At 38.6% G+C, this 14,114-nt stretch overlaps 1 protein-coding gene across 1 annotated transcript in view; it reads right to left on the reverse strand.

The window, feature by feature from the left end:
- LOC121304662 (collagen and calcium-binding EGF domain-containing protein 1-like) overlaps positions 1 to 14,114 on the reverse strand; it is an 89,853-nt gene that overhangs the window by 9,795 nt on the left and 65,944 nt on the right. Inside the window, exons 3-5 of the mRNA XM_041235931.1 lie at positions 1,809 to 1,861; positions 1,257 to 1,391; positions 354 to 491 (exon numbers count right to left, since the gene is read on the reverse strand). Coding sequence (XP_041091865.1) covers positions 354 to 491; positions 1,257 to 1,391; positions 1,809 to 1,861 — 326 coding nt within the window. The remainder of the gene's footprint in view (positions 1 to 353; positions 492 to 1,256; positions 1,392 to 1,808; positions 1,862 to 14,114) is intronic.

A 14,114-nucleotide genomic window follows, 5' to 3' on the forward strand; every position in this document is an offset into this window, starting at 1 on the left:
TATTTGCTATACATTTAATTTAATTTTACATTTAATACATTTAGTCAATCTGTCAATCCTGACCTGGGCATATGCCTTTCAAATTGTACAATGCCGTGTCCGGCACTCATTCAACCTGGTACATATAGTACAAAAGAATATGATCCAAAATCCCATGGTGCTATTGCCAGGAGACATTTTTCTGATTTACTAATGTGGAAAGTACTTGGCTCTGAACAGAAGGTAAGAAAATATATCTGAATACCTTTACATTTCACAACCCACATGCTGTGATATGATGTGTTTTTGTCTGTTTGTTTTCTTTCTGGGTATTGAATAAAGTAAAATAACTTCTGGCCTCACTAATCACTTACCCCTTTCTCCTTTGGTACAGGTTTTCCCATCACCTTCTAAGAAGTAACCCTTCTCACACTCACATCTGTAACTGCCAGGAATGTTTATACAGACCTGAGAGCAAATAGTCTCATTTTTAGTGGCACATTCATCAACATCTGCAAAAAACAAAAGAAAAATATAAGCTTACCATACTTGCAATATCAATCACTTAACTATATCTAAAGGTACAGTATGTTATAGCTTTTTAAAAATGCTAAACTAGTTATATAACAAAGAAACAAAAGTAGTGTGCTTATGAAAAAAAAAAAGTACTGTCAAGACTAATAGTCCTTTATCCAAAAGCAGACCAAAGGATAATGCTGAAAATAATGATGTAATCCAGCTACTTACTGAGATGCTTTAGACTAGTTTGACCAGTTAAAAAAAAAAAAAAAAAAAAAAAAAACAGCAGTGATTTGATGTTGCTACTTTGATTTAGAGCAGATTTGGGGAGGTCAAGGACATGCCATTCTTAACTGTCTAATGAATGAAAATAACTGCATACCCCTGTGAAAGTAAAATAAAGGGTTCATTTTAAACAGCCACTGAACCTTTGAACTCAACAATCTGTACATATCCTCCCCCAGATTGCGAGTATGATCAGTAAAGAACACCATATATCTGCGCTTCACAGGTGTTTGTAATTCAAATGTTCAAATCTTCTCCAATAAAGTTCAAGCCTATGTTACTCCTTAGATCTTTTTTAGAAGTTTTGACCTCTAAACTTCATTATGATGATGGAAAAACAACTGGTGAGGAATTTTTAAATCTCTCTGCATAAGCACACCATTGAAAAATGGAGTATAAAGAAAGAGAGTAAAATGAAGTCAAATTAGTGTCCCGTCAGAACATGGAAAAAGATGCATTGCTTCAGTTCTCACCGAGGCAGTAAGGTTTTTCTCTGTTCCTGTGCCTATCACGGTCATATCGGTACCCAGCATAGCAGGTACAAAGCACTCTGCCAAAATGATCAGTGCACTGCTGCTCGCAAGGGACTCCAGCACACACATCATAATCTGGAAAGAAATGGAGAAAACAGGAGTTTTTGGAAGAGATTAGACTGAAAATAGTGAACTATACTTTTTATACTGCTTGTTCTCGATCATTGACTAGTGTTTCAGCACTCATGGATGTTGCCATATAAAAATGACCACTACAGGTGTTAACCTCATCCCACCCTGTTTGTTTTTTTATTGCAAATCTCACTCTTTGGGAATGAAATTACGAGTGTACATCCCTAGTGCACCCCTTGAGGTCATTTTTATATTTTCCACCCTTGCTTAGGTTTGCTGACTTTATACTTGGGTCAAATATATTTTTTATTCTAGTGTTCTATATACGATGCACACGTTTCCATACATCTGCTCTGTTACTTCAAGTGTATGTATCCATATTCATATTTATAAACATAAAAAAGTAATTTAATTACCTACCTTCAGGGATGCACTGTCCTAGCACAAATTTAAAACCTTCACAGCATTTTTTCCTGTCAAAAATATAAAATAAATAAACTTAATGGGTGTTATATTGTGGGTACCAGATGAACCCTCATTGATTGCTTACCCATAAGTAACTAGATGTAATTTTGGATAACGACATTATACTATTCATTATAGACTGTGGAGGATCTTTTAGCCTATCAGACAACATGGTTCACCTGTTGCATTCCATTACACATCACTGAGAAACTGCATTAATGATATCAATCTCAGCTATCAGCATCGGTCCATTCACTTCTACTTGTGCATTCCCAGCATACACAACCATTCACCGTCTTGTAACCTTGTATCCTTCCCTCCGCATTTCTTACTTTATGATGCTGAATGTATCTGGCAAAGACCTGCATATTCCAAGCAATTCTTTTATGTGGTTTCTCCAGAGATCCAAACGTGGCTTAACTTATATCCCCAATATTTTGTTACTGGCATTGGTATTGTATTGTTTTTGTAAAATAAATATACATTTGTTCCTGCTACATAACTAGTAACAAACAACATAGGCAACAGCCAAGTTTCTATAACTTCGGCTCATCACGTTCTGTAAACAAGCTTAACTTAAACCATGAACCAAACAGCAGTTTGATCGAGAGATGGTTGTCAAAATATGATTATAAGGTTTGAGTTCTTAGACTAACCATACGAGTTGTCTGTTATTTGTTTAATACTGTAGTTTTGTTTTACCTAAACCAAAAATAGAACAAATTGCATTTTTAATGTAAAGACCACGATCAATCTATTATCCAGGTGAGTAAAGGAACATATCAGACGTTTAGGAAGCAAAGTGAGTAAAGCAAGTTTCATCAATTGTGTGATTTGTTGCCATTAGGAAACAAATGGCCTAAGTCTGTGAGCATATTTAGGTGCAGATAATAGGTTCTGTATCATTATTTTCCTGAAATAAAAAAAAAAATTGTTTACAGATGTTTATAAGATATTTACAGTATTGTATGGCATTAAACAAATATGTCTTTATTTAAAATGGTCTGTCCCAAGACACGGACGCAGAAGATTCTTCAAAAAATATTTGGCTAGTGACCAAGATCAGTAACAGTCTGATTCTCTTTTAAACATCGTCTCAATATAAATACTCTATTCTATTCTGAACACCAAAACACCATGCTATTTATTGTTAGACGGGATATCTTGCAGTTATCTCAAATTCACATCCTAAGTTACAGTATAAGGTTTATTCATGTGAATTTGTCTCAGTAAAATGATGATTCTTCAATTTGATAACAGAAAGGAGGATAGATGGATAACAGCCTACCATGCACTATTTACCAGGGAGAGGAACATGCTGCTTAATTATGATTTTTTTTCTGTATATATTTTCAATTACTCTACTTAATATACCAGCTGAACAAATGTTTTCATATTGACAAAATACATTGCTAACTACTGAACATCAACAAGTATTGAAGGACCAACAGGTTTTCTGGGACTCCATTCCATGCATAATCTAAGTTTTGAAAGCTAGATGGGAAATTAACAATTCAAAAGAAAAGGGCAATAGCCAGCATCCCCCTATGGATCATATATATATATACACACACTCAGGGACTTGGGTGAAAAAGGTCATTTTTAAGCAAGATTTAATGCCTCTCACTCTTATCTGCTTTTTTACACATGAATAAATAATTTATGATTACTGTAAAGCACAGTAATAATATGGAGCTATCCAGGCAAAAATATGTGCAGTATTTATTTATTTATTTATTTATTTTACATTTTTTCAATAGCTGTGAGATAACATTCTCTGAAGCTATCCTTCTAAGTACCATGTTCCAGTTTTTACTTACAGCAGTATACAAGTTCCAGTTTATTCATGCTTGTTGGTTGGTAAATGACAATTATCAATGACCTTAATTATAAATGACAATTATCACAGAAAGTTTGTGTTTTTTTTTTAATTTATTTATTAAACTTTTAATTACAACTCTATTTCAAGCAGGGCTGAACTGTTCCAGAACATTTTTCAAACTAAGCTATGAATAGCTAGAACAATTGTGACACTTGAAAAGGCCCTTTTGAATTACAGATGCTAAGGCATGTTTGAAGTACACCTGTGTAGCAATAATGTAATAGGAGATTTGAGTCACTATTGAATTAGAATGCAGCAATAGCAATAACAAAACAACAACAACAACAACACCATCAGCAACAACAACAATAGTAATTTTTAGAAACATTCTATTCAGGAACCTTAGATTAGAAACAGCCAAGTACATATTTCTAATATATATAATAAATATACCCCTGGGTAATAACAGATTCTTTGTTAGATAATTTTTTTTATATATAAAATAGGATAATTAAGAAGCTTGAAACAAGGTTTAGAAGTGTTGCTATTGAGAAATACAGGCACATGCACGCACACACGCACGCACACACGAGAGACTTTCCATTGTGGTCACGTAGTCAGTAGCCCAATTGGGAATGGAAGCCATTATTTTCTGACTTCCTTTATTGAAGTCTATCAACTAAACAAGTGTGTTTTTCTGTCAAAAAAAATCTCTAGTGAATCAAACTGCTGTTTGGTTCACAGTTTAAATTATGCTCGTTTTCAAAACTCAATGAGCCTGTTGTAGAAACATTCAGCACAGATAAGCTTATACCTCAGTGTTTAGAGAGAATTAGTATTTGGCTGTACTCTTGTGTATCTGGGGGATCTAGTACATTGACACTAGGATGGGATACCCTCTGGATGACCCATAGTTTTTATCACAGAATAACATAACTTTACATGCAAACATCTACTGATAGCAAACGGTACTCACGCTAAAATAAACAGAAAGAAATGCCTAAGTAAAGATAAATAAACCATGATGGAAATCATTTTACTGGGCTTCAATAAGAAATAACCCTGATGTTTTAACAGGGTACCCCTTACTGTAGCTGTTAGCACTGTTTGTTAAGGACCCTTCATTAATTTAGCACATCATTCCATCATTTACTAAGTAAATGTAGACATATTTTACTTCAGTGAAGTATGATTCAGAACTGATTTTGATTCTACCGCCTCAATAAGGGCCATGGTTTTATTGGCTAACTCCGTTTGAACCAGCTTTGCTTTTGCAAGTGGCTAAAGATGAAGAACTGAATGAGTTAGGTTGAGGATCTTGTGTTTGATATTGTATGTTTTTCTAATCTAACTCTATTCTTAGTATCAATTTCCTTTTTAGTATCTGTTTCTTTTTCTGTGTTTTGAGCTAATCGAGCAAACCAAACCAGATTACAATAACAGCTTTGCAAATGTTTCCAACTAAAATCTACTGTACAAAGTTGACAAACAGTATTTTGGACTTTGCTTTAATTATCAACAGGATCACCCAATTTGAATTATGTTTTCAATGTATTTACATGTGTGTAATTTGTAAACAGTCATTATTCAGAAATACATTGCAGCTGTGTCAATGACAGCTTCCATAACATTCCACACAATGTGGGGCTCTGCTGGCATGTTTCCAATGTGACAAAAAGTCAACTCGTAGGTGACAGACATAAAATGTAATAGTTGTTTCTAAACGTGTGATGCCAATCGTTGCTTTTAGCTGCGCATGTCCCAAAAAAGAAACAAACAGGAAAAATTACCATAGAAACTAGAAACTACATTTACAAGTGACAGAAAGACATTGGAGTGGCTTTTATACAAGCTGATGCACTGCAGCCCTCCTGTTGCACTGTTTCGTCTTCAGATCATTTTGATTTACAAAATGTATGAGAGTGATGATTCACAAGTCTTGTATTTTTTTCCTCTCTCCTGTAAGGTTTCCCAACATGTGTTTCTAATTTCTAAATATCCTGGTAAACACATCGCAGGATGCCCTTATAAAAGTTTATGCAGACTTGTTGTTTTGAGCGTGTGAACGGTCTGAGTAATGGGTCTGACTCCACTGTTCAACACAATAGCACTTTAGTGCTAACAGTTTGGATTCCAGCTTGACAGTTGCTAAACCTACTGCTGATCAGAAGCAGCCATAGATACAGTTTACATGTGTTAAAATTAAGTTGTTTTCAGCACAAATCACAGTAATTTGAATTTCGAAATAATTCCCAATACAGATGGCATTACCAGAGAATACTGACTTTTTATGGCTGTAAGAAGCCTGAGCTGTGATAATTCCTGATGTGGAGGGTATGGTACAGTACGTCAGTGATGCAATGTATTTCTGCTTTACTTACACACAGACACACATATATATTACACACACACATACACAGTAGATGTCGCTTATTAGCAACCTCTTGGTTCCCAGCAGAGTTGTTATTAACCGAATGTTGTTATTAAGCAAAAAGCCACATTTTTAAGTGTATATGGAAAAATGTAAGGTTATTATCATAACCCTGGTTCCCTGAAATAGAAATGTATCCATTACACATAGGTTAACCTATTACACCCGATTCCAATGAACACTCTACCAAAGTGAACAATGAACAATGAACACTCTACCATCTTACACCCACGACATCAGCACCCTTCTCTCCACCCCCACAGGAGGCAAAGCTGTGTGCAAGACGGTGCTCAGCGCCATAAAACTTTCTTCAGCCTTCTGCATAGAATGTACACAGTGACCAAAGAATTGTAATGGATACATTTCTATTTCAGGGAACCAGGGTTATGAAAATAACTTTACGTTCCCTTTCATGTATGAAATCTATTCCATTACACATGGGTAAGTATTCCTAAAGCCGTTGCAAGGACATGACCTGCAGAACAACCAATTATGCAAGACTGATGGGCTTGCCGTATTGTTAAGACACAGTAACGTCTACAGAACGCATAATTACCTCATGCTTTTGAACACGGCCGAGACGCCACTGTCGGCACTCTGGTTCCAAAAGCAGGGTTGTGAGGATCCAGGGCATTAAGCCTGTAGAAAGTTGTGAAGGTCTGAGGAGTGGCCCACACTGCTGATGTCAGAGACCGATGCCCCCTGAATAAGTGCTCAAGAGGTAGCAAGACCTCTGGTGGAATGACCAGTGACCTTCTCTGGAGGAGGCAAGTTAGCTTGCTCGTAAGCAATCGTAACTGTCTCCACTATCCAATTCGACAGCCTCGTTTTTGATAGAGCTTGACCTTGATTCTTAGCTCTAAAACATAAATAGTTGCTCATACTGTCGCCAAGTTTTTGTCCTGTCAACATAATACGCTAGCGCCCTGAACAGGCAAAGCGCATGGAGCCGACGCTCCTCATTTGACTGGAATGGAGGAGGATGAAAAGCCTCCAATTCCACAGACTGAGTGACATGGAAGGTCGATAAACATTTAGGCAGAAAAGCCAGATTTGTATGGAGTGTGACCTTAGTCCTAGACTCTGTAAAAAAAACAAGCAAGCTTTTGCCACTGAAAAAGCCTGCACCTCACTAACACGTCTATCAGATGCAATAGCAAGAAAAAAAATGCTGCCTTCAAAGACAGGTATTTAAGCTCTGCAGAATGCAGAGGTTCAAAGGGTGGTTTTGTGAGTGCATGCAGCACCACATTTAACTGCCAATGAGGCACTTTGTTCTTCAAAGGAGGCCGAAGCCGCCATGCTCCTTTTACAAACTGACCAGCCAGAAAATGAACCCCTGGGGACACTGAGTCAATTTTAACACAGCAAGCTGAGATGGCTGCCAAGTAAACCTTCAGAGTCGAAGGGGACTTACCCTCATGAAAGAGGTCCTGCAAAAACTGCAGAATGATTGGCATGGAGCAAATCATGGGATCAATGTGCCGTGCCAAACACCAAGTTTGAAACATGCCCCAATTGTATCCATACTGAGAGCGCGTTGAAGCAGCTCTCGCATTTTGTAGAGTCGATATGGCTCCGACAAGCCTAACTGGCTGAACCGGAGCTGTAGGCTCAATGGGTCGGCGTGCCACAACATCACCTGCGCCTGGCTGAGCAGGTCGTGACGCGTCGGCAATTGCCAAGGCTGGTGGCGCAAGAGCTGCACCAGTGTGGAGAACTACGCCTGATCTTTTTCAGACACATCAGAAGCAATGCTACCAGTGGAAAAGCATAAAGAAGAGTCCTCAGCTAGTTGTGTGTGAGGACGTCGACTCCTAACGGACTTCCGGCCCCCAGAATAGAGAACCAGAGGCGGGTTGCGCCGGGTGCACCTCAGTCAGTGCTTTTAACATCTGGCTCTGGGCTGAGATGGCTCCCCATATGCAATCCATTTGGGCCTTAATAGCCGGGTCACTCGGGGACTGACGGCGGCTAGCCTTCTTATGCCTTGGGGGGAGGGTGGGGAAGGGGGGGAGGTCAATAATGAAGACTGCGAGGGGATACTACCTCTGCGCTGCTGTTTTCCAACTGCCACTGGTGGTGTCGCCCGCCGCGGTGAGGAAGACACATCTCTCTGAGAGGAGATCAAAGGAGCAGACTTCTTATACAGCAGTGTGCATACTGTAGTGTGTCATTAGCACAATGCATCATTAACTTATCCGTACATGTAGGTTTCAAAATATGATCTGGAAAACCATCCTAAAAAAGCTAATTAACTTACTTCTACTCGTGAGTTGAAGAATAACTTGTGAATAAGGCACTTAATAAATAAATAAGCTCCAAAATGTTATTAGACTATTATTTTCTGAATGTAAGGTTGTCTCAAAACCCTGTGCAGGCAGTATTTTGACAGGAAATATTATATTGTTTTCTTTTTCTTCAAAATCCTGTCAAATCTGCACATTTTATGTCAGACACAAGCTGCATTGCAGGAATTGTGTATAAATAACAGACAATACACATGAAAGGTATTCATTTTGCACATCTGCTCTAATTAAAAGCAAACCCTGGAGAAAAGACAGCCCTTCACCATGGAATCAATTAAATCAATCTACACTAGAAACGAGTAACCAATTATTCCACTTGTTCGCAAAGTAAAAAACAGATGTTCCAATGATGCTCTGGTGAGCAGAATAAAGCTGAAGTTGATAAGTGGAGGTCAATGTATTCAAGCAATGAAACAATTACATGGTAACCAAACACACCTTTCAAGGCTGGATACTCAAGGATGCCCTCTGCCTCTCCTTAACAGTGTGAATCATGCTAGGCACACTAAGGCATGTATGGTATACTGCCTAGAACAATACCCTACAAAGTGTTAAGAAATGCATGAAACAGTAAAGGTGTTTGCAGAACTGAGGTGATATATACAGCATTCAAAATCTGTAGTAAAAAATAAATTACTTAAAAGGTAGACTAGAGGGTTTTTTTTTTTTTTTTAAATCACATAAAAGCTCAGCATGGATCATAAAGTAGCAACATGTTGCAGAAGACCATTCCAGGTATCTTAGTTTAGTATCCCACTAGGGTGTCAATGATTTGAAACTAAAGGTTAGCCAAGAGAGTGAGGCAAATTTGATTATTAGTCTCACATTCAAACCCTGTGTGTGCTTTACAGACAATTGCGTTGTGATGCACTGGCTGAATGAATTCCTGCTGTTAACAATATGCAAAGATATTTCCGTGACGTGATGAAAACCAGAAACAAGACCAAATTTAAAGAAAAAGAATAACATGAATGGGATGTGGTTAAAAGAAGTATAAAATGTTATAAACATTAGACTATACACTCACACATTTTCACATCTAAGCTCCAGTCAACCACTGCATGACCCTGGGGTGAGTCAATTAACCTCCTTGTGCGTCAGTGTCAACCAGCTTTGAAATAAGGCATGAGCTGGGTCCCTGTGGAAATTACATGCAACTAGCTAAGCTGTGCTGTGTAAACGATTTTGCAAAAAAGTAATTCCACAAGTAAAGCAGAAAGAAAATATTGCTTTACACTGTTCCTAATCCCACTGACAATCGCAGACCACTTGAAAGACTGCTGTGATGATGTCACAGCAAGTGCCACACACCTGACATCAGTCGACTTGACTCATGCTGTGGATTCTTGTTCTTTGTAGTGGTATTCAATTACAACATAAATCACCTTTTCTTCACTTTTCTCAATTTCATAAATTACCCCAAGGGGGACCACCCAAAACATGCTAGCTTCAGTAAAGCACAAATTACATGCTAGGATGAAAACTACTGTGCAACACCTGCATACAGGAATTAAAAATATTAGGTAGACAGAACTGTGAGATATAATCATTTTACCAGTGTTTTAATAACATTTAACAGTTACCCCAATTTGGTAAATATTGTGTAGGCCTATATTCTGACCATTTAACATTCACAAAAGCATTATTGTCATTAGGCAGTTAGCCTAATAAAATTAAGAAGCTTCACCAGTACAATACTTAATGCTTGATAAGTTATCCTATCCAAAGGCACTGTAGTGATTTACTTAGATCATTAAATGCTGTATTTACCACAAAAAAATGCATTAACTGTTGAGTTTGGTGTGTTATTAGGTGCTTTGGCAGTGAAACTAAAACTAATCAAATACTTGTATAAAACTGACTTTCAGATCCTGTGGTGTGATTTACATTCACAGCCACACTACCACACATCTGTGTACAACATGTTTGGAACAGCTCAAATGGCTTTAGTCTGAAACTGGAGGGGAACCCCCCCCCCCCCCAAAAAAAAAAAAAAACAACATACAACAATATCTGACACTATCAAACAGAAGAAGAAAGAACTAATATGAATACAGTATAGATAAACTTTAATAACACATTTGTATTTCTACAAGTGAGCTCCAAAAGTGAGTTATTGCTAGTCTGATGCTGTAATCTGAGTGAGTTGTGTTGAATTAACAATTTGCCAAATTGCAGCAAAGCACAGTTGACTCGATGTAGGGTAATTTGCAAGCCATTGCCTGAGGCACACAGCTCTCTACCTCCAGGGCAGTATATAAACACTGACGTGAACCTATTACGCCAGCACTCAGTGCCAGCTCACCAAAGGGCCAGTAGTCTAAACTGTGGTAGTCCAAATGAGGACAAGCCTACATGGACTGGCTGCAAAATTTTCTATCCAAGCATCGAACAAAAGGCTCAAACTTCAGACCAGATTTGCAAACATTTCTTCATTTTCTTTTTTAATTAATGCTCTTGCTTCTCCTGTACCTGTCTGTTTTTGCCTCTCTCTTGGCACCACTTTCTGCCATAGCCATTTCTACTTCCTTTCCTCTACTGCTCCATCACCGTAATCCTCTTGTTACTGTCCTACTGGCTTTTCCCTGCTGCTACAAATCTAACTCCTCTAAACTCATCTCCCTGCCCCCCCCCCAGCGCCCTCTGGAATTGTCGCTCAGCTTCCAACAAAGCCTACTATCTCTCAACTCTCTTGATTTCCTAGCTCTCACTGAAACCTGGATCTCCCCTGATAACACTACCACTCCGGCCACCCTTTCCTCTCTCTATGTCCTCTCCCACTCTCCGCACCCCTCTGGACTGTGGGGGAACAGGACTTCTGCTCTCTCCCTCCCTGCTCTTTTCTGTCCCTCCTCCTCTTTCCACTGTCTCTGTTAGCACCTTTAAGTTTCACGCTGTTGAAATCACCTCCCCTTGTGGCCTCATCCTCATTGTTCTCTATCACCCTCCTGGAGCCCTTACTCACTTTCTTGATGAGCTTGACTTCCACCTCTCCTTGCTCCCCTCTCCCTCCACCCCGGTTGTTCTATTAGGTGACTTCAACATCCACCTCTCCAACCCTAACAACTATGCTGGATTTCTTCCCCTTTTCCACTCCTTCACCTTCTGTCTCTCCCCATCCCCTCCCACTCACACAGTGGGCCGACAACTGGACCTCGTCTTTACCAGGGACTGCTCCCCACCTGGAAACTCCTCTCGACAACTCTGATCACTACTTTATCTCCCTCTCTCTGTCGCTTCTATCCCTTCCTACTCCGCCGACTCCTCTGTTACCATCTGTTGAAACCTCTGTTCTCTCTCCCTCAGTCTTCTCCTCTGCTGCTGTCTCGTACCTCCCCTCCCCAGCCCTGTCTCTGCTCTGTGCTCTGCTCTGCTTGTACCGAACTGCACTAGGCTGAAAAGAAATGGAAAGAAAACAATCTCTCTGCTACCTTGGATCTCTACTGCTCACTCCTCTCTTCCTTCTCTTCTACACTCACCTCTACCAAATGCTCCTACTTGAGATGAGATGTTAAATCAATGTCCTACTGTAAGTGACTCTGCATATAATGGACAGTTCACAGCCTACCTCTGTAAAGCACTTTGTGATGGTGGTCCACTATGAAAGGTGCTATATAAAAATAAAAAATATTATATTATTATTTCCACTCTATCATCCAGTCTTCCGTAAACTGTTCTCTACCTTCTGCTCCCTTCTTAGCTCTCCCCCCCTCTTCCACCTTCCTCTATCTCAGCTGATGACTTTGCCTCCTTCTCCTCCAAAATCACTACATCTGCAAACTCTTCAATACCTTGCCTCCTCCCCCCATCCCCAAATAGCATGGCTGTACTGCATGTTATGTTTGGCAAACAGTCTGTTGCTTTTCCTTGTCTTATAGGCTCATCTGACTGACTGAGCAGCATGGAGCTCATGGCTTAATAAACTCTTACTGCCACCAGGAGACAAGGAATTTTCCAGTTGATTATTAAAATATGTTTGCCCATAAATACAGAAGTTGCCTATTCCTTCTGTAAATATTCACAGTAATAACCAAGTGATTGACAGATTCATTGCACTTGCCTCACTGCAGTATAAAGAGGGTTCATTTATGATATGTGATAATTGTGAGGTTCATGGGACAGTAAGAATGGTACCTGATCTAAAATAAATAAAATAATAACAAATACCAGCAAAATATATATATATATATATATATATATATATATATATATATATATATATATATATATATATATATATATATATATATTTAAATATATACATATATATATTACAATTACATACAGCATGTGTACATTTAAAAGTTAGGCATATCAGACATACTTATCCACATACAATGCATTACTGTTTAATAAAATAAAGATTTCTATAGACAGTAGATTTTCTAAGAAACCACAGCAGCATTCTATTTATGCTGAGTTGGAACACTGGCTGCTTTCTTCTGCAGTCTGGCTTGCTAAACCCCTTGCTGCAGTGTTCACTTTTGTAGATTTAAGAATATAATATTAAGACCAAAGAATACATCCTTTGCACCTACTTATTATTCATGTGATGCAAAGAAAAGTTAACAATCTCTTCACAAGTTGCAAGGTTAATTTAAGTGTGTTGGTACAGATTCTGTGAGATGAGATGAGGTTAAAAGAAGTAAAACCACAAATGCAGATGAGCCTGGCTCTTTTGCATAGTGGTTAAGAAGCTTGCGGTGTGCAGGGTCACAATTACAGATTCTGACCCTGTCGGTGAGATGAGCTTGAAAGCTCTATAACCATGATTGCAGATGAGCCCAGCTCTTTTGCACAGAGGTGGAGACGTTCGCTCGTATTGTACTGGGTCGTTGGTTCATGCTCAGCCTTGCCCTGTTATATCAAACCTTGCTTGTTATCGGCACTAGTTTTGTAACACGCACAGCTATTTTTTGGGAGAGCTTTCCTAAAATTGGTGCAACATTTTCTTTTTAGTGTAAAGGCCAGGATAAATCCCTCCTTAGCATAACGAAATGTATAAAACAAAGTTTTTTTTTTTTTCAAAATAAATATGGATCCACTTTATAGTAACACACTTGGAGGTGGTGTTTGTATCAAGACAAACCACATCTCAGCTGGTTGAAGGCACCAGAGGCATTTATTTTCAACTGTGGTAACCAACACATAAGTTATCACGTAAGTGATTAAAATGTATTCATTTCTATTGCTGCTGTCAACTACATTTTAACGAAAGATTGTGTTTCAGTCAATCAAAGCTGATATCCCTCTATCTACATTTTATTCACAGGCAGATGCCGATTGCTTGTGTCACATGATAAAATCAGACTCATGCTGCTTTTACAGTAACTTTAGCAGATCAGTAAGCAACTGACCAATTATATTATTTTCTCAGCTAGTGAGAGAATAAAGATTAAAATTACACTTCACCTGCAGCTGGGTGAATATACTAAACCTATCAGTAACACCCTCATTCCTATCTGCAGTCTAACTTCATTATAACGAACCCCCCATGGGACCTGGACAAAAGTTCGTTATAAAAGGGGGTTCGTTATAGTGAAGTTATACTGTATATAAATTCAGTATACAACAGCTGGATGGTGCTCTCCCATTGTTTTCTGTTATTCAGTAACAGAAAAGATGACACCAAATAAATACAGCTGTTCTAAAACCATTGTTTACTGGTGACATCACTTCACGCTGAGACACGAGTTAAC

This window comes from Polyodon spathula, chromosome 2, assembly GCF_017654505.1.
Source record: "Polyodon spathula isolate WHYD16114869_AA chromosome 2, ASM1765450v1, whole genome shotgun sequence".
Classification (NCBI taxonomy): Eukaryota; Metazoa; Chordata; class Actinopteri; order Acipenseriformes; family Polyodontidae; genus Polyodon; species Polyodon spathula.